This window comes from Saccopteryx leptura, chromosome 3 (assembly GCF_036850995.1).
Source record: "Saccopteryx leptura isolate mSacLep1 chromosome 3, mSacLep1_pri_phased_curated, whole genome shotgun sequence".
Taxonomy (NCBI): domain Eukaryota; kingdom Metazoa; phylum Chordata; class Mammalia; order Chiroptera; family Emballonuridae; genus Saccopteryx; species Saccopteryx leptura.
Window position 1 is genome coordinate 221,499,001 of NC_089505.1, and position 19,355 is coordinate 221,518,355.

General features: G+C 41.7%; 1 protein-coding gene across 2 annotated transcripts in view; it reads left to right on the top strand.

The window, feature by feature from the left end:
• The first annotated feature begins 4,216 nt into the window (after positions 1-4,216).
• TMEM131 (transmembrane protein 131) overlaps positions 4,217-19,355 on the top strand; it is a 248,473-nt gene continuing 233,334 nt past the window's right edge. For both annotated transcript variants that reach the window (XM_066377627.1, XM_066377628.1), the window contains exon 1: positions 4,217-4,396. In XM_066377627.1, the coding sequence (XP_066233724.1) occupies positions 4,219-4,396 (178 nt within the window). In that variant the 5' untranslated portion in view covers positions 4,217-4,218. The remainder of the gene's footprint in view (positions 4,397-19,355) is intronic.

Consider the following 19,355-nt stretch of genomic DNA (forward strand, 5'->3'; position numbering starts at 1 on the left):
GGGTGTATCATAGTGGTGAGAAGCAGTTTGATTCTGGATTTATCTGGAGAGGAATAAAGAAATGGCTTCTAAGGTTTTGGCTGGTGCAACTGGATGGTTGTAGTTGCCCCGAGATAGGAAAAGCTGGGGGTGGTGCAGGTTTGAAGAGATCAGGAGTTCATGAGACTTTAAGATGTTTATTAGATGCCTGAGTGGGGAAAGCAATGCCTGGTTGGCTGGTGAAATAAAGTTGGGACTTGAAAGAGTATAAGATGGGGTCGAACACCAGGAGACTACATGTATTTATTCACTTAGTAGGGAGCCAGGGAGATGGAGCCCTGGGGATGCCAACAGTGTTTTCCACTCCTAGTCCCAAATTTAAGTTCATATATAATTTTATTATAATGAAAGTATTCTTGTAAGCCTCCTCAAATATTCTGTGAAATGAAGATCTTTGAAAGTCTCACTGTGCCTAATATGATGTTTTGAAAAAAGTAGGTAATTAATAATAGCTACTTTTTACAATCTCCTATTGTGTGTCAAACACTATTTCTATGATTACCAACAAGTCTTCTTTAATCTCCCCAAATTTATTAGATGTCATTTTCCAGATAAGGAGACTGAGGACAGAAAAGTTGAATAATTTGCCTAGCATTGTATAGTGAATAAAGGTAGGGCTGGAGTTTAAGTCCAAATTTGTCTGAGTCCCTTTAGGTAGTAGTGTACTAATCTGGGTAGAAAACAAACTGAGTAGAAGATGAGGAGTCTCAACAGCTAGCAATTCCTGGCATATATCAATTTAGTATAACAGTCTTCAAACTTGAATGTATATCAGAATCACTCAGATTTTTAAAACACAGCCTGCTAGACCTTAACGCGGAGTTTTACATTCCACAGGCCTGAGATGTGGCCTGCCGATTTGCATCTCTAACAAGTTCCCAGGTGATGCTGCTGCTGCTGCTGGTCTGGGGATGAAACTGAGAACCACTGGTTTGGTGGGCTTTCTCTGATTTTACCTGGGCAATAGACTGCATCCATCTGCCAAATGCCCAAGTCTCTCTAATTCCAAAAAGGGGAGAAGAGGATTCTGCAGCTAGTCAAAACTTCAAAAGGGCCCTTGGTGATAGTTCCTTTAGTTTTGACTCACAAGGCACTCTCCTTCCCAAGGCACATGGTTTTGGGGGAGAGAGAATGAAGGGGTGACAGTGACTCAACTCAAGGTATTCTCCAACACACAATTTACCAACCTGACTAGTAAGAGTCCTCCTGTCAGCCTCTTGGTCCTTTCCTGGGAATGAACTTCCATCATCATCCGTCTGGCTCCCAATGTTCATCAGGCACAGGGGAGGTTCAGGTATAGTGACCCTAAAGGCTTACAAAAGTATTGAGAAGGCCTCTTTAAGAACAAGAATGTAAACTTATAGACAATTAGGTGCAGGGTCTTCGAAGACACTAAAGATTAAACTTCATGGGAAATCAGCTTTTCATCAAACATGTTTTTATATGCCTAAACTCCAATCATACACATATTTAAATTAATTTCTATGGGGCTCATGAGCCTGGAGCTAATCAGAGGACATGGTTTATTTCTGCATAAGAGAACCTGAGTATTTCATGCTTGGAGAGGCTTGTCTGCCCTGAACAATGGTACTGCAGGCTGCAGACTCCTTGCATGGAACATTGGCAGGTGAGCTTGGACCCAGCTCAGGCACTCAGTTACTTTAGCTGCCTCAGGCAGCTTTCTTGCCTCTGTTGCTTTAGGCTTATACAAATACAATAAAGCCAACTTAGAGATAATGATTATTCCTATTCATTACATTAAGAATGAAATTCAATTATGCAATTAAATTATTTATTGATTTTATAGAGACAGGAAGGGAGAGACAGAGAGACAAAAAAATCTATCTGGTTCTGTATGTACCCTGACCAGGAATCAAACCAGGCAACCTCTGCATATTGGAAGGATGCTCTAATTACAGAGCCATCTAGCCAGGACTGCTTATTCAATTTTTACACTAATATTCAGAAAAGTAAAACTGCTTTTCAAAGAAATTAGAGTAAGGCCACTGAAATTATTATTATTATTATTTTTTTTATTTTTTTATTTTTTTATTTTCTGAAGCTGGAAACCGGGAGTGACAGACAGACTCCCGCATGCGCCGGCACGCCCACCAGGGGGCGAAGCTCTGCCCACCAGGGGGCGATGCTCTGCCCCTCCGGGGCATCGCTTTGTTGCGACCAGAGCCACTCTAGCGCCTGGGGCAGAGGCCAAGGAGCCATCCCCAGCGCCCGGGCCATCTTTGCTCCAATGGAGCCTTGGCTGTGGGAGGGGAAGAGAAAGACAGAGAGGAAGGAGAGGGGGTGGGGTGGAGAAGCAGATGGGCGCTTCTCCTGTGTGCCCTGGCCAGGATTCGAACCCGGGACCCCTGCACGCCAGGCCGACGCTCTACCACTGAGCCAACCGGCCAGTGCCTTGAAATTAATTTTTAAATAAAATAAATTTAAGGGCTTGCCTAGGGTAGCACTGGAAGTCCTTTTTAAAGTCTTTCTGAAATCTTATTTTCCTGTGCAGTTTGTTCTAAGCCGTATTGGGGGTGGATTTAATCTTAAAACACAGTGATCCCTCAACAAATACTGCCAAACACAAATAAATGGCCGTCGAGTTAGGATAAGTGACTAAAATAGTTACCACGTTAGGAGTTTGGAGGAAGTTTTTGGGATGAGTAAAGAAAATAGTTACTAAATTAAGAGTTTGGGGGAAGTTATCAGGATGAGTCAAGAGGGACTCCCTCAAGGAGTTTAAGATTTGGACAGAAGAGGCACGCGCACCAAGAACCTCAACCGAAGGAATAAAGGGCATCTAATAGAAATGAATGAAGGAGATGGCGTTTGATTTGTGCCTTAAAGGAAATATGTAAATAAAACGAGTTAAGAATAATTTCTAGAGTCTAGAACAGGGGTCCCCAAACTTTTTACACAGGGGGCCAGTTCACTGTCCCTCAGACCATTGGAGGGCTGGACTATAAAAAACAACTATGAACAAATTTCTATGCACACTGTACATATCTTATTTTAAAGTAAAAAAACAAAACGGGAACAAATACAATATTTAAAGTAAAGAACAAGTAAATTTAAATCAACAAACTGAGTAGTATTTCAATGGGAACTATGCTCCTCTCATTGACCACCAATGAAAGAGGTGCCCCTTTGGGAAGTGCGGCGGGGCCGCATGCGTAGTTTGGGGACCCCTGGTCTAGAATCTAGACGGAGTCAGTAGGACCACTGACCACTTTCTAAAGAACAATATGCCCTTTCCATCCAGGGTCACTACTTCTTTACATACAGTACAGGGGCAAGAAGGTTCTAGTAAGCTCCACTGATAACACCATCTGGAGAATACAAAGATAAACAGAGCAGGTCCCTGTCCTTAAGGAAGCGTCACAAGGCACTGATCAGGCCTCGGGTATTCCCCAAGCAGCTGAATCGCCGAGGTGCAATCCAGCAGTCACAGAAATGAATCTTCCGCGCTAAGACTCGGGGTCGGTAGGTGCACTCCGTGGAAGGGGCTCTCACCGGAGTGCCAAAAATGCGTCAGACCAGCCGCCGGGCATCCCCGGCACCCCACAGTCCCACCCCCACACCACGGCGGCTGCGCCGCGAGGCCACCCTGTCTCCACGTGATCTTCGTCACTGCCTCCGCGAAGCATGCGCCGCCATCATTAGTCCTGGCGGCCGGGGCCGGGCCGTCTCCCTCTTCCTGCCTGTTGGGCAACGTGACGGGTTAGGGTTGTGTTGTTCCCGCTCTGCTTGGCCGGTGACCAGTGGGCATCCGACAGCTGAATGAAAAGCTCGGGCCCAAGGCGTCCAGGGCGGACAGCTGACCGACGGGCCCCAGGTGACCGCACGGTGGGGGCGGTGCCCAGGTCGTGCCCCGCCTCTCGCAGGCGAGCTCCGGGAACCGTGGCCCGTGCCCGTTTCCAGTATGGCCGTCCGCCGAGCTTGAACTGCGGCGTCTCCCCTTCGACTCTTCGCTGGCGATGCCGAGGCCGCGGCCGTGACTGACACTCTAGCTCACACGCACACAAGAACCCACGCCCGAAGCCCGAGCCCTGGGTCGGAAGCTGCTCTCGTCCCCGGCGCCGCTGCCCGAGCCCGGACCACGGCTTCCGCGCCGCCACCGCCGCCTCGCCGAGAAGGGCCGCGCAGGACTTCGAGCGCGGCGGCCCCCGGCCGGCAGGGATGGGGAAGCGGGCCGGAGAAGCAGCAGAAGACGTCGCCGCTTCCACGTCCGCCGGGGCCGGTCTGGAGCCTGCGGCCAGCCGCGGCGGGGGCTCGCGGAGCGCGGCCGCCGGCCTCCTGGGAGCGCTGCACCTGGTAATGACCCTCGTCGTGGCCGCGGCGCGGGCCGAGAAGGAAGGTGGGTGTCACCCGCCGGCGTCCCCGGCCCCGCGCTGTCACCGCGCCCTCGCGGAGGCCGCAGCCGGGCTGCCACCGGGAGGCAGGGCCGCGGCGCGGGGCTCCTTCCGGCCGAAGTTGCCGGGTCGAACCCCGTCCCGAGCCGCAAACTTGCCCTCCCGATGCCAGTTGGTGGCGTCGGCCTCACCGAGTTGCTCTTGTTCGTGATTCCTCCCCCTTGTCTCCTGTCACTGCCGTTTCAAAACTTCCTGACTTCTCGGATGTTCTTGCCACCTAGCCCTCTCTGTGGGGGAGGGTTATATTTTTAACTTGATTGCTGTTAATAAGCAAATTTTAGGACACTTTTTTTTTCTTGGTTGCGGTTTTGATAACGGTATGCAAACAGCTCACGTTAAAATGTAGTAAACGTAGCGAGACTGGTGGAAAGGCTTTATGATACAGCTTACAACATTTTACTTTGAACTTTTCATTTTAAGGAGAGGAATCTTGTTTCTTCAGCTTACCTCTTCAGTACCGCTTTGCAGTGTATTGACGGATGTTTAGCTGTTTTCTCTCTATAGGTAATACAGTTCTACTTAGCGTCTGACCAGCTATTGAAAATCTGTTTACGTGTTTTATTTTAAGATACGTAATTGGGTGTCATTATCTTCAACGTGAAAGACTAAAAACAAATGTCAAGTTTCTAGTTTGCAAACCTTTATCTACAATTTACAGTCAAGGGCTGGCCTCTATTTTTAAAAACTCTCATTAGTATTGTATGACTGTAAACCAGTATTTTTACATGGTTAAACCAGAAGACCAAATTATTTTATTTTGTCACTAGAAGACCAAACCTATAATTTTGTGAATACTACCTGTTTTTGAGTCTAGGGAAATGAGTCACAGTGGTTTCCTGAAGAAATCACTAAAAGTGAATGGTTTTTTAAAAACTAAGCAAAACTTGTTAGTTTAGCTTTTGTTTCACACTGAACTGCCAGTGCAAGGAAATTTGATATGACCAAAGTTACTTGCTTTTTGGGGGGTTAACAAAGGTGGAAATTATTCAGAGAATTGCCATCTATAGAAAGTATTAATTGACAGATGCAAGTTTATTTTCAGAATAAAAAATTGATGCTTTAGAACCAGTCAGGCCTGGGTTTGTGGTAATTCAGCATTGTTCTTGTGTGTCCATGGTGCCCAGCACAGTCTGAGATGTTAGTGTTTCATAAACCTAAAATAGTACAATATTGTAATGGGCTTGTATTCTTGAGTTTAGAGTCATTCTTGACAGGTATTGCGCCCTTGCTTTTCTGTCCCTTTGCTTACCTTGCACAGTGCCAGGCACACAGTAGACATTTAACATTTGTTTGAATGACTGGTCTTCATGAGCCATTATTATTAGCACAGGGAAATAAAAGAATGATTGAGTCTAGTAAAACATTAAATTTGTATTATCCTGCTGTTTATTTTTCCAACAGTCATTTATATTTTCATTCTCTGTGTGTAGTTAAGGAAATAAATCCCTTGTTTGAGAAATGTCAGCCTAAATTATATTTGCTAATTTCCCATTTGTATAGTGTATAGTTTGGCTGCACCTCTCTAATCCCCATAAATGTAGCGGTCAGGTGAGGAGAATGCCTGCTTGGGTGTAAAGTGTGAAAAGATGTGATTAAGAACAGTCAGTGGTCCTGGAAGAATAGATATCTTTTGTGGCCATGTTAGGTCTGTGTGAACAATATGAATGTACAAATGAACTGTTCAAGTATTGATGGTAATTATACCAGTATAGAACATAGGCCTCTGCCCATCATGAATGGATCTGGTTCATACAAACTATTCTGGAAGGTAGCTTCAAAAATGGCCTGTGCTTGCAACCCTCCTGCTGATCAAATTCTACTACTGTTTAGTGTGAGTAATTTGAAGGAGTGAGGTTGATTTTCTCACATGATTGTGATGCCATGAGTTTGGCATCTGACAGGGCACAAACACAGACAGCGTTTGCCCCAAAAGGATGCTCATGAGTTTTTTCAGCAAGTCTGGGCGGATTTCTGAAGGGAGCCAAGTTCAGTTGTCTGTTGATAGCTTAGGGATTTTTTGTGCCTTTTTTAGTAATATAAACTAGTTTTCTTTTTCCAAGTTAAGATTTACCTGCAATTGTAATGATGGTTCTCTGAGTATTTTGTAAGTTTGTGTGGTTTTCCTTCATTGCAGCAGAATTTTACCAAAAAATCTTTATAACAAAATAAAACTCATCTTCTGTAGAAAATCAGAAGTAGCTAGATTACCTAATGCAATTTTTCATGTTTGGATTAGATGTTGTTAATTTTCTAAAGTCAGAAGCCTGAATAATTCTTTGTCTTAACATCCTGTATGTTGTAACATAATTATATCTTAACATCTATCTTTACTGATCCATGGGACTGTGTTGTCAATAGTCCAGAGGAAAGGAACTTTGAAAATGTTTTGGCTGTGCTCTGCAGTTTGTAAGGACTTTGCAAGAATTGCCAGAAATAGAAGTTACTATAATACCAAATAACTCTTTTGTTCTGAATTAGTGTCAAGACTTGAAACTAAGATTTAGATGTTAAGAATCATGCAAGTAGGGGTGGGTGTGTGTAGTGAAAATATATTAAAAATATATAGTGAAAAAGATGTGTGTATATACTAAATGTATAATTTTTAGTAGTGTTTTGATTTACAAATCAGCCCATTATGAGGAGCTTTTTTTAAAAAAGCATTATTTCATGTAATATAGTTTGTTTTTTTTTAAATAGTAAAGAACTCTATATTTCTGCTATAACTCCTGCCAAAATTTGGCCTGTTTAACAGTAAAAATTGTTTTAACACTGTCTTCTTCCATCCACACTTTAAAAAAAAAATTATTTTTCAATTAAAGCTGACATTCAGTATTTTATATTAGTTTCAGGTGTACAGAACAGTGGTTAGATAGTCATATAATTTACAAAGTGATCTCCTGATATTTCAAGTCTCCACCTGGCACCATACTTAGTCATTACAATATTATTGATTATATGCTCTATGTTATATTTTACATACTGTGACTTTTGTACTTCTTAAATGGGTTTATGGAAGGCATGGTTGTCTTTTAATTTATTATAAATCGAAAGGTCATTTTGTGTCTAGTAAAGGGAAACTTGGATAGTTTTTCAGGAATACAATTGTTTTAGTTTGTGACAGTTTATGTTTCAGTTTTGTTTTAAGCTGTGTATGTGACAGAGGTGCAGAAGGAGGAGACAGATGCTTAGGAATAAAAGCCAGAAGAGTGATAGAAACCTAATTTGATTAGGCAATTTGTCTTAGGATGTAGAATTGAGTAGTAGTAGTATTTACTGCTAATCAAATTATTACTTCATTTAAATGTAAAAACTTTTTTTTTTTTTTTTTTTTGTATTTTTCTGAAGTTGGAAACGGGGAGGCAGTCAGACAGACTCCCGCATGCACCCGACCGGGATCCACCCGGCATGCCCACCAGGGGGCGATGCTCTGCCTGTCTGGGGCTTAGCTCTGTTGCAACCAGAGCCATTCTAGTGCCTGAGGCAGAGGCCATGGAGCCATCCCCAGCGCCTGGGCCAACTTTGCTCCAATGGAACCTTGGCTGTGGGAGGGGAAGAGAGAGACAGAGAGGAAGGAGAGGGGGAGGGGTGGAGAAGCAGATGGGCACTTCTGTGTGCCCTGGCCGGAAATCGAATCCGGGACTCCTGCACGCCAGGCCTACGCTCTACCACTGAGCCAACTGGCCAGGGTAAATGTAAAAACATTTTAAAAAGTGATTTTCTTAAGAGGAAGGTGTTTTAATCCTTTATAGGGGTAGAGTGGCTGCTCTAATTTAGGGTCTAGTAAGTAGAATGTTACTTCATTAATATTGCTTGAAGCTGTGTCCTACTGCCAAGAGCCTTGGAATCCTGTAGTTGAAAAAAGTGTGTCCTTTCTTTCTCTTGCTAATGATTATTTTCTCCTCTTTATAGTCCTTGCAGAATTTAAAGACACTTGCCAAAAAGATCAGCTTTGGGAAGTAGATGTAAAATCATCTAATTTCTTATCATCCAGAGCAGTAGTAAGCCAGACTACTCTTGGAAAATAAAATCATTGCTGGGAACTTGATATTTTAGAAATTCTCCTTCATCTGCATGTGGCTTGAGCTTTCTGATTGTCCTTGCCAGACTAGAGGCTAGTTTTCTATGACTGAATTTTCCCTTGCTATCTGTTGTATGCAGCATGAGGCACTGTTGATATGCTGCTTCTTGGAAATTTTCTCCCTTGGTTTGTGTGACTTTGTACTTCTTGGTGGTTATCATCCTGCCCTGGTGGTCAGTCACTGTTCTCAGCTGCATGATGGATGTCTTTATGTGTGTGTCTAGGCACCAACACACTGCACATGTCCAGAGCAGAAATATTGTTGTAAGGTATCAAAAATTACAGAATTAATACTAATATTTTAGGAAGCTTAAAGAACATTTTATTAATTTGGGCTCGGCATGCAGAGAGATTTTGAAAACGATCTTTGTACTTGTGTGATTAGCGTCAAAACCAGGATGGCCAGTGGCATTGTGTTGTAAATGCAGAGAGGAAGGAGAGTTGGATTCTCTGACCTCCCCCCACACCTGTGAGGAAGCCAGTGAATAGCCAGGTGCAGAGAGAGAAAGAGTAAATTAAACCTTTTCCTATATTGATGGGCCAATTACAGGCATTTGTCCCCATGGAAACTACCCCTCCCCTCCTGAAAGCATGTAGTTAATGTATATATCTGAACAAAGGAATGGCAGGTGAACACTAGAAAATAAAGGAATATCTTTTAATATGTAGAGTGCCATTTTTACTATTGTGTTACCTTGTAAGTTTTAATGTGTAGAAACGTTTTTTATGAACCCTATAGACAAATGTTATAAACTTGCTAATGAATTGTGTCCCATCCCCACTTCATCCTTTCCCCAAACCTGTATAAGTGAAAACAAAGGTTATAAGCTTATGCCGTGATGTCAGGCTTTTCCCCCACCCATGTATAATTAAGGATATATAACTAGCCCCTAGAATATTAATTGGACACACAATTTGGGTCTGCTGCCTCGTGTAAGATATATGCGGCCAGCATATTTAATAAATTTCCTCCTTTAATAAAACTTTTCAAATTTTATCTGGATTTGGTTTCTCTACGAAAACCTGCCGAATTGAGGATTGGATACTTTACAACATTATCTTGTGTCAGTTCTTTTTAATGCCATGATTATTCTTTCTGTGCATTGCTCTCGTTTTTAACTCTACCAGCAGCCTCAGTGCCCACTAACTTTCTTGGTCAGCTCTCCCCACAGCCTCTAGCCTGGGGCACTGCAGTGGGCTCTCCGTTGCAGTGGGCTTCTCCATTTCTCTTCAGTTCTGCAGTCCCATATGAATTTGCATCATCCTTGTTACTTATCATTCATTTCAAACTTAATCTTTTTTTTTTTTTGTATTTTTCTGAAGTTGGAAACCGGAGGCAGTCAGACAGACTCGCGCATGCGCCCGACCGGGATCCACCCGGCATGCCCACCAGGGGGCGATGCTCTGCCCATCTGAGGCGTTGCTCTGCCGCAATCAGAGCCATTCTAGCGCCTGAGGCAGAGGCCACAGGGCCATCCTCAGCGCCCGGGCAAACCTTGCTCCAATGGAGCCTTGGCTGCGGGAGGGGAAGAGAGAGACAGAGAGGAAGGAGAGGGGGAGGGGTGGAGAAGCAGATGGGCACTTCTCCTGTGTGCCCTGACCGGGAATCGAACCCGGGACTCCTGCACGCCAGGCCAACGCTCTACCACTGAGCTAACCAGCCAGGGCCTCGAACTTAATCTTGTACTGCCTTATTTAGCTATTTAAATTATTTTATGGGTGTCATTCTTTGCCCAGACTGGAATTTCTGTAGGGTAGAACCTTTGTTAACAGCTGCAGTTTATGAATCTCAGCTGTTCAGTTTTAAATGAAGGTTTATCTAAAACAGGCATCCCCAAACTACGGCCCGCGGGCCGCATGTGGCCCCCTGAGGCCGTTTATCTGGCCCCCCTCCGCACTTCCAGAAGGGGCACCTCTTTCATTGGTGGTCAGTGAGAGGAGCACTGTATGTGGCGGCCCTCCAACCGTCTGAGGGACAGTGAACTGGCCCCTTGTGTAAAAAGTTTGGGGACCCCTGATTTAAATGACCTCTTTCTCCCCTTCTCAAACCCTATACCTGGGTTGAGAGTCATGAGTACTTATAAAACTGAACTCAGATGCAGATGCTATGTATTAGGAATTCTGCTATAATTGGGCCTAGGGTGACACCACTTTTTTTTTCCTCTACATGTTACTTCCCTTGTAACTGAAGTGAGTAATAAACACTGTTTAAACCATCACTTTTGTAACTTTTGGATTTTAACATTTAAGATTCTCATAAAACCCCAACTTAGATCAAGAAACAGGCACAGAGAAATGAAGTGATACTGGCACACCTGGGAGATACTGTGGTTTGGGTTTCAGACCACCACAATAAAGTAAGTTGTAATATTTTGGCTGGTGGAGGGTCTCACTTTCAATTTGTAAAAAACCAAATGTCTGTAAAACACAATTAAGTGAAGCGCAATAAAATGAGGTGTGCCTGGCCTGACCTGTGGTGGCGCAGTGGATAAAGTGTTCACCTAGAATGCTGAGGTCACCGGTTCAAAACCCTGTGCTTGCCTGGTCATGGCACGTAGGAGAACTACAATGAGTTGATGCTTCCCACTCCTCCATCTCCTCTCTTTCTCTCCTCTCTCTAGAAATCAATAAATAAAATTAAAAAAAAAAAAAAAAAAAGAGATGTGCCTGTATTCCACAAGGTAACAAAGCTGGTAGGTAGTTGAGCCAGGATTCCATTCCAAGCCATCTGTTGTTCCTAAACCAAGCTATCTAATCCTGAGTGAGTACTTAAGGTAGACTTTTTAGTACTGAATACTTGCTGGAGAGAGCAGACCTGCCAGGTTTGGACAGAACTAGTGTTGCTGTGATCATCCGTGTCACTGCCTGTCAACTTGTTAACCATTATAATGATCACAAGCCATTCTGGATCATGCATATTCCCAAAAGGAACACAAGGAATTCTTTGAAGCAATAAACCAAGGAACTGACTGATATTGATGATTTAGGTCAGCGGTTCTCAACCTGTGGGTCACGACCCCGGCGGGGGTCGAAAGACCAAAACACACAGGGGTCGCCTAAAGCCATCGGAAAATACATATTTATACAATACATTTTTAAGTAAAATATGTATGTCCGATGGCTTTAGGCGACCCCTGTGTGTTTTGGTCTTAAGACCCCCGCCGGGATCGCGACCCACAGATTGAGAACTGCTGATTTAGGTACTTTGTATATTGATTGGTTAGCTTAGACAGTGTTGCACTCTGAATACTTCTTAATTCTAGATTGGTGTGGCAAGTAAGTCTAGACATGTGGAATATTCTCAGAAACTGGCCATTGATTAAAAGGAATTGGGGATAATTGAAGGCCGGTAGTGGCATCAGCCTCTCAAAATCTCTTTTGGACTTCCAGAAGCTACAGAAATTCATTGCTAGTGCTTTGTTCCTTCGTTTTTTGTTTGTTTGTTTGTTTGTTTTTACAGAGAGAGTCAGATAGGGACAGACAGACAGGAACGGAGAGAGATGAGAAGCATCAATTATTAGTTTTTTGTTGCGACACCTTAGTTGTTCATTGATTGCCTTCTCATATGTGCCCTGACCATGGGGGCTGCAGCAGACCGAGTAACCCCTTGCTCGAGCCAGTGACCTTGGGTCCAAGCTGTTGAACTTTTGCTCAAACCAGATGAGCCCACGCTCAAGCTGGCGACCTCCGCATCCCAGTCCGATGCTCTATCCACTGCACCACCACCCAGTCAGGCTGTTCCTTCTTAATGAAAGCAGTTTTGGATTAAGTCAGTGATTTTTCTACTGCTGTGCCACAAAAAGTTTTGAAACACACAGAAACTGACCTCTTTTCCCTTAGATTGTTAAATTTAAAAAAATGACAGCAGCCAACACAATAGCTGTCCCATGTAAATGAATCAAAATTATACCTATATTTTTTGTCAGGTTGGCAAAAAACACATTTTTTGGTGTACTGCAGAATTTGTCATTAATTTAGTAATTAGTGCCATAAAATGAAAAAGGTTGAAAATCTCGGAATTAGGTGGTAATTAGTTTCATCTGTAGTACTAGATCAGTATTTTTTGTTGTAGTTCTTGTTCTTGTTTTGTTTTTTCATTTCTGTGCAATTGCTTTAGAAAGATTTTTAGAAGGCCATAACTCTCTTGATTTATTTTGGTGTATATACCACTTAATGCAAAGGTTTGAAAAGTGCATAAGGCCTAAGAGGATTTGTGGTTTGTCATGATAGTGTCAGATTTGCTTTATTTGTTTGATTATGTCTAATAATTGTAAAAACACGTAACAAAATCTGCCATCTTAACCATTTTTAAGTGTACAGTTCCATAGTATTAAGTATACTCAGAGGTAGTTGGGCAACAGTTCTCCAGAACCTTTTCATTTTGCATAACTTAAACCAGGGGTCTCAAACTCAACTCAGCATGTGGGCCACAGAGCAAGATCACAGCTGTTCGGGGGGCCGCACTAGGTCTACAAAAGGCAACTGTTACGCAACACTTTTCTCACTGCAGTTGAAAACAAAAAAAAAATCAGTACAAAATTGTTCGGTGGTCCGCGAGTTTGAGACCCCTGACTTAAACTGTACCCATTAAACAGTAACTCCCCATTTCTCTCTCCCTCCCCCATCCTACCTCCATTCTACTTTTTTGTTTTTATGAATTTGGCTGCTTTAGAGAACCGTAAATGGAATCATGTAGGATTTGTCTTTTTGTATTTGGTTTATTTCACTTAGCATAATGTCCTCAAGATTCATCATTTTTAGCATGTGACAGAATTTTCCTCCTTTTTGAGGCTGCTATTATACATATAAATATATAACATTTTTCCATATTGTTTACACACTTATCAGTGGACATTTTACTTGACTACTGTGATTAATACTGCTATGAACATGGGTGTGCAAGTATCTCTGTGATCCTTAATTTTCTTTTTGTGACAGAGAGAAGGACACATAAGGACAGACAGACAAACAGGAAGGGAGAGATGAGAAACATCAGTTCTTAGTTGCGGCACCTTAGTTGTTCATTGATTGCTTTCTCATATGTTCCTTGACCAAGGGGCTACAGAAGACTGAGTAACCCCTTGCTCAAGCCAGCGACCTTGGGTTCAAGCTGGTGAGCCTTGCTCAAACCAGATGAGCCTGCGCTCAAGCTGGCAACTTTGGGGTTTCGAACCTGGTCCTTTGCGTCCCAGTCCGACGCTCTATCCACTGCACCACCACCTGGTCAGGCCTTTCTTCTTTTAATTTTTTAATTATATACCCAGAAGAGGGATTACTGGATCAGGTGGTAGTTCTATTTTTAAGATTTTGAGCAACTGCTATACCATTTTCCATAGCAGCCGTACCACTAACAGTGCAAAAGGTTCAGTTTACAGTTTCTCTAACCAGCATACAAAGGGTTCAGTTTCTCCACATACTTGCCAATACTTATTTTTTATGTTTTAAAAATAGGTTTTATAGTGGCCAGCCTAGTGCATGTGAGTTGGTAATCTCATTGTAGTTTTGATTTGCACTTCTGTAATAATTAATGATATTGAGCATCACTATTTGTATCTTTTTTTTTTGAGAAATATCTATTCAAGTCCTTTGCCCATTTAAAAATTTTTTTGTTATTGAGTTGTAGGAGTTCTTTATATATTCTTGATATTAACCCCTTATCAGATAAATGATACACAAATATTTTCTTCCATTCTGTAGGTGGCCTTTTTACTTAATTGATTACATCCTTTGATGCAGCGTTTTTAAGTCTGATGTAGTGTGATTTGTCAATTCAAATTAATTTTTTTCCAGCAACATTTGTTGAAGAGATGATCCTTACCCCAAGAATCTTGGAAGCCTTGTTTGAAGATCATGTGACCATTTATATGACAAGTTAATTTTAGGCTTTCTTTTGTATTCCATTGAACTATTTGTCTCTTATTCCAGTGCCACATGTTTTGGTTACTGTAGCTTTGTTATGTTTTGAAATCGGGAAGTGGGAGATCTCAAACTTTGTTCTCTTTCAAGATTGTTTTAGCTATTTGGAATTCCTTGAGATTCTGTATGGATTTTTCTATTTATGCAAAAAGTGCCATTGTGGTTTTGATAGGTATTGAACTTGTAGATTGCTTTGAGTAGTATATAGACTTCTTAACGATATTAAGTCTTCCAATCCATGGACATGGGATGTCTTTCCATTTATTTGTCTTAACTGAAACATGTAGTTTTCAATGTGCAAGTCTCTCACCTCCTCAGTTACTATATTTTCCTAGATATTTTAGTATATGTGCTGCCAAAGCGAACACAGTATATATTCTGAGATATTTTATTCTTTTTGATGCTATTGTAAATCACACCTGCATTTTTGAACAAATAATTTCAGTCATTGTATGACTAAAGAGTTGTGAACATGTAGTTTTTGATAAAAGTAGCATACTGAATTTGAAACTAAAATTCTACATATTTCCTTAGATTATTTGCTTATAAAATGAAATATACTTTAAAACCTCTTAAGTTCTAACAGTTTATCACTTTTTTCTAAATCAGTGACTGCTAAATGAAATGATAATCTAACTTTGGTTCTTAACTTTTTTCTATATAGTTATAGTATTAGATTTAGATAAAAGCATATGCTAATAAAAGCTGTCTTAGAAGTACAGGTTGAGAGATAGCCTGTGCCCAGTCTGCTGATTCAATTAATTTAGCAGTTTGCATTCCATGATATAACAAGAGCCTTATTTGGATTTTTGAAGATTAGAAGACTTTGGTGTGGACCACATGTCTCTGGACATTTGGACAGGACTAAACGTCCTGCAATGGGATTTTATCTTTTGGGAATGATTAAATTGGATGCAGAAGATTTTCTAGGGAATTATTTATGGTACAAAGGTGCTTTCCAAAACTTAATATGTTTATAAGAGAGCTCTGAGATATAGCTTAAATTTATCATTCCAAAGGTTATTTGGTAGAGCAGCGTATAAGAGAAACGTGCTTTTTCAAACTGGGCCACTTTAAAAATGCTTCTCTGAATAGGTGACTTAGGCTCATCTGAAGTATTATTTCTTGATTTGTAAACGGGGCATGAAATAGTGAGTAGCTATACCAAGAATTTCTGTTTTCAGAACCAGTGCAGCAGTAGCTATGTTTCCCACATAGGGGAGTTTTTTTCTTGTTCAGAGGTTTACCCCACTTACTGGGAGCTTTTGGGTTATGGCTGGAGGAGAAAATAGGTTACTGAGAATTGTGTTGAAGAGAGAATAAGTTCATTTTGAGAACAAATATTGATTATATGTAAAATATAGAAAGCATAAGAAGGAAGAAATAGTTTATTTTTAGATCTGATTTTATTGGAATCCTAAAGATTCTTGTAAATAAAGTAATTTCTGCATTTTGTCAGCCCCTTTCTAACTGCATCTGGGTTTATTTGTACCTATATGGTATGATCATAAGCTTCAGGAGGTTAAGGACTGCATAATGTTCTTCCTGTCCCTACCATTTTAAGAGGTTCAGCACATTGAGTTTTGTCTTGATAGGAGAAGTAGTGAACCATAACCAATTAAAGATGAACCAGAATAAGAAAAAGTTTTTCTGAAGTGATATTTATCCAAGTTTTATTTTTTACCATTTCAGGAATATATTACGTAGGTAGCTATTGCCTAATTAGTAATACCTGTAATTACTTGGTCAGGATGGCTACTGTTGGCCAAGTACTGTCTTTGTATTGATTGAACACTGTGCTAAGTGCTTTGCATGCTTTATCTTATTTAATGCTTTGGGAGGGGTGACAACCCTTTTTGCCCTCCCACCGCCCTCCCCAGATTGGCTTGTTCTTCGCTACAATTCCTCTGTGGCTTTTAGTACTGCTGGGAGGTATTTGTCTGTGATATTGTAATACACAATTTTATTCTCTAGTAAAATGAAATACTGTTGGTCAGATAAGTTTGTAAATATGATATATATATTTGCTTGCTTATAGTTTGCATTGGGTGTGGGGGACAGGCTGTAAGCAGGCAGGGTCCTTATAGCCTAAGGCTTAGTTTTAAGACTAAGCTTTTCCCCATACCCCCTTGACTGTTGCATGATAGGGGGTGGTGCACTCTTATGGGGAATCCCATTATGCCTCAGATAAGTGACTTTGTATCAGAGACTTCCTTGTTTGTATGTTGGATTAAAGGTTTTGATTTCTACACGATAAAATGGGGCAGAGGAGCCCATGCTGGAGGAGAGCAGAGAAAGGCCACGTGGAGGAGAGGAGAAGCAGCCAAGATGGCAGAGTGCTGAAAGGCCAGTTTGTGCAGAGTTTGTGCAGGGAGAAGGAGATGGGGAACAGAGGTGAATAAGGCTGGTGAGGTAGAAACCTTTGATTCTAGGAAACTTGGATAAGTCAGTGGCTTTGGGAGCCCTGAATAGAAAGGGAAGTGTTTTCCCACTGTGTATATTTCTTGCCCGCCGGGTGCAGGCTAGGATTAAAGCTAATGGCCCACCAGTTCTTGGCTCTGTTGTTTCATTACCGCCTGTCCGAATCAAATGCGATCCTGTACGGGCCAGGCAGCTGTGATGGTGGCCGTGGCTACTGGCCATACAGATACTATAATATATAAGAATTCTTCCTGTGCATACAACTTAGCATTTTCATGTCTATCTTGTTTTTATTCCCATGAACCTTGAAATTATTATGGAAGAAAATTTAAAATTCCTATTAGAATTGCATTAACATGTTAGGTAAATTTGAAACTTGACATTCTTATATTGTTTTATATTTATTTTCCTTATACATACACACACACACACACACAAAGTTGGGCTATTTGAAATTGCCGTTTTTGTAGGTGTGAAATGATTGAATGTCAACTTAGTTATTTAATATGTATGGTTGTGTGTATTATTGCATTGCCTAGATCGTTAGAACCATGTTAAATAGTGGTTAAAAATAGTGTTAAATAGTGGCTTATATTTTTTCAGTCTTTATAGGGTAATGCCTTAAGTGTTTCATGTGACATATGATTGTGGTATATATTTGGTTGAAATTAAATATTCTTGATAATAGGACATTTCTTGTATATTTAAGAGTTTTAATTTTAAGTCATTAGGGATAGATGTGACATTTACCAGATAAAATATCTTTTGCTCTTTTACTTTAAGCTATTGATTTAGGTCGTTTGAGTTACAACAGCAATTATCTTAAGTCAGCACCACTGAACTCTCTTGGTGAATTAACCTGTGTCTGTCCCATGATGCCACTAAACATGGGCTGCTGGGAACTAACAGGCCACACTCTCATGCTTTCACTGGTTGGCTTCCTCTAGTTGATTTGTTTATGGTTATATATTGTGGGGGTTTTTACCCAAAATTCTTTCAAAACTTTTTTAAAAATACTTCAGACATTGCCAGAAGCTTTCAAAAGTTTTAGCAATAATAACAAAAAGTAGTTTAGGTGTAAATTTAAAAAGAAATGTGCAGAATTTGAGGAAAACTTTTATTTTTTTTAAATTTTTTTTTGTATTTTTCCAAAGCTGGAAACGGGGAGGCAGTCAGACAGACTCCCGCATGCGCCCAAACGGGATCCCACTGGGGGGTGATGCTCTGCCCATCTTGGGGCATTGCTCTGCTGCAATCAGAGCCATTCTAGCGCCTGAGGCAGAGGCCACAGAGCCATCCTCAGCACCTGGGCCAACTTTGCTCCAGTGGAGCCTTGGCTGCGGGAAGGGAAGAGAGAGACAGAGAGGAAGGGGGGGGGGTGGAGAAGCAGATGGGCGCTTCTCCTGTGTGCCCTGGCTGGGAATCGAACCTGGGACTCCTGCACACCAGGCCGACGCTCTACCACTGAGCCAACCAGCCAGGGCTAGGAAAACTTTTAACTTGATCTTAGCCATAAGGCCAAGAGGTAACCTAAGGAAAACTTGAAACCATTCTTGAAGGCAGAGAAGTGGATTTAAATAATGAAAAGGCATTCCTTGTGCATAGATGGGATAATTCAACATTATAAAGATGTCAGTTCTAAGTTAGTATTAATTTAACACAATGCAATTTTAAAATGCCAAAAAAACTAGACCCTGGCCCGTTGGCTCAGTGGTAGAGTGTCGGCGCATCTTGTGGATGTCCCAGATTCGATTCCCAGTCAGGGCACACAGGAGAAGTGCCCATCTGCTTCTCCACCCCTCCCCTTCTCCTTCCTGTCTATCTCTCTCTTCCCCTCCTGCAGCCAAGGCTCTATGGGAGCAAAGTTGACCCAGGCGCTGAGGATAGCTCCATGGCCTCCACCTCGGGTGCTTGAATAGCTCTGGTTGCAACCGAACAACAACCCAGATGGGCAGAGCATCGCCCCCTGGTGGGCTTGCCAGGTAGATCCTGGTCGGGCACTTGCAGGAGTCTATCTCTTTGCCTCCCCGCTTCTCACTTCAGAAAAAAACAACAACACCAATTTAAAAATGCCAACAAAACTTTTTATAGAGTTAGAAAAGTTGCTGTTGGTGTTAAGGTTCATATGGAAAAATAAACATGTAGGAATGTTGGGGAAAGGCTGAAAAAGAAAGTTATGAGGTCTGACTAGCACAAGCAACTTATTAAAACATATTCATAAGCCATAATTGGAAAAGTATTGGTATATAAATAGACAGGTAAGTGGAATAGAGTAGAAATTCCATACATAGACCTAAGTACATGTGGTTTATACTAGTCACCTGCTTTCCTTCTGGGAATCTGGAATGTGCTAGGCAGAGGGTACCAATGTGTTCAGACCCCAATTTAATCCTTAGGCCCCATATTGGTTTCCTATTGCTGGTATAGCAAATTACTACAACCTTAGTGGCTTAAAATCATACCAATTTATTCTGTTAAAGTTCTGAAGG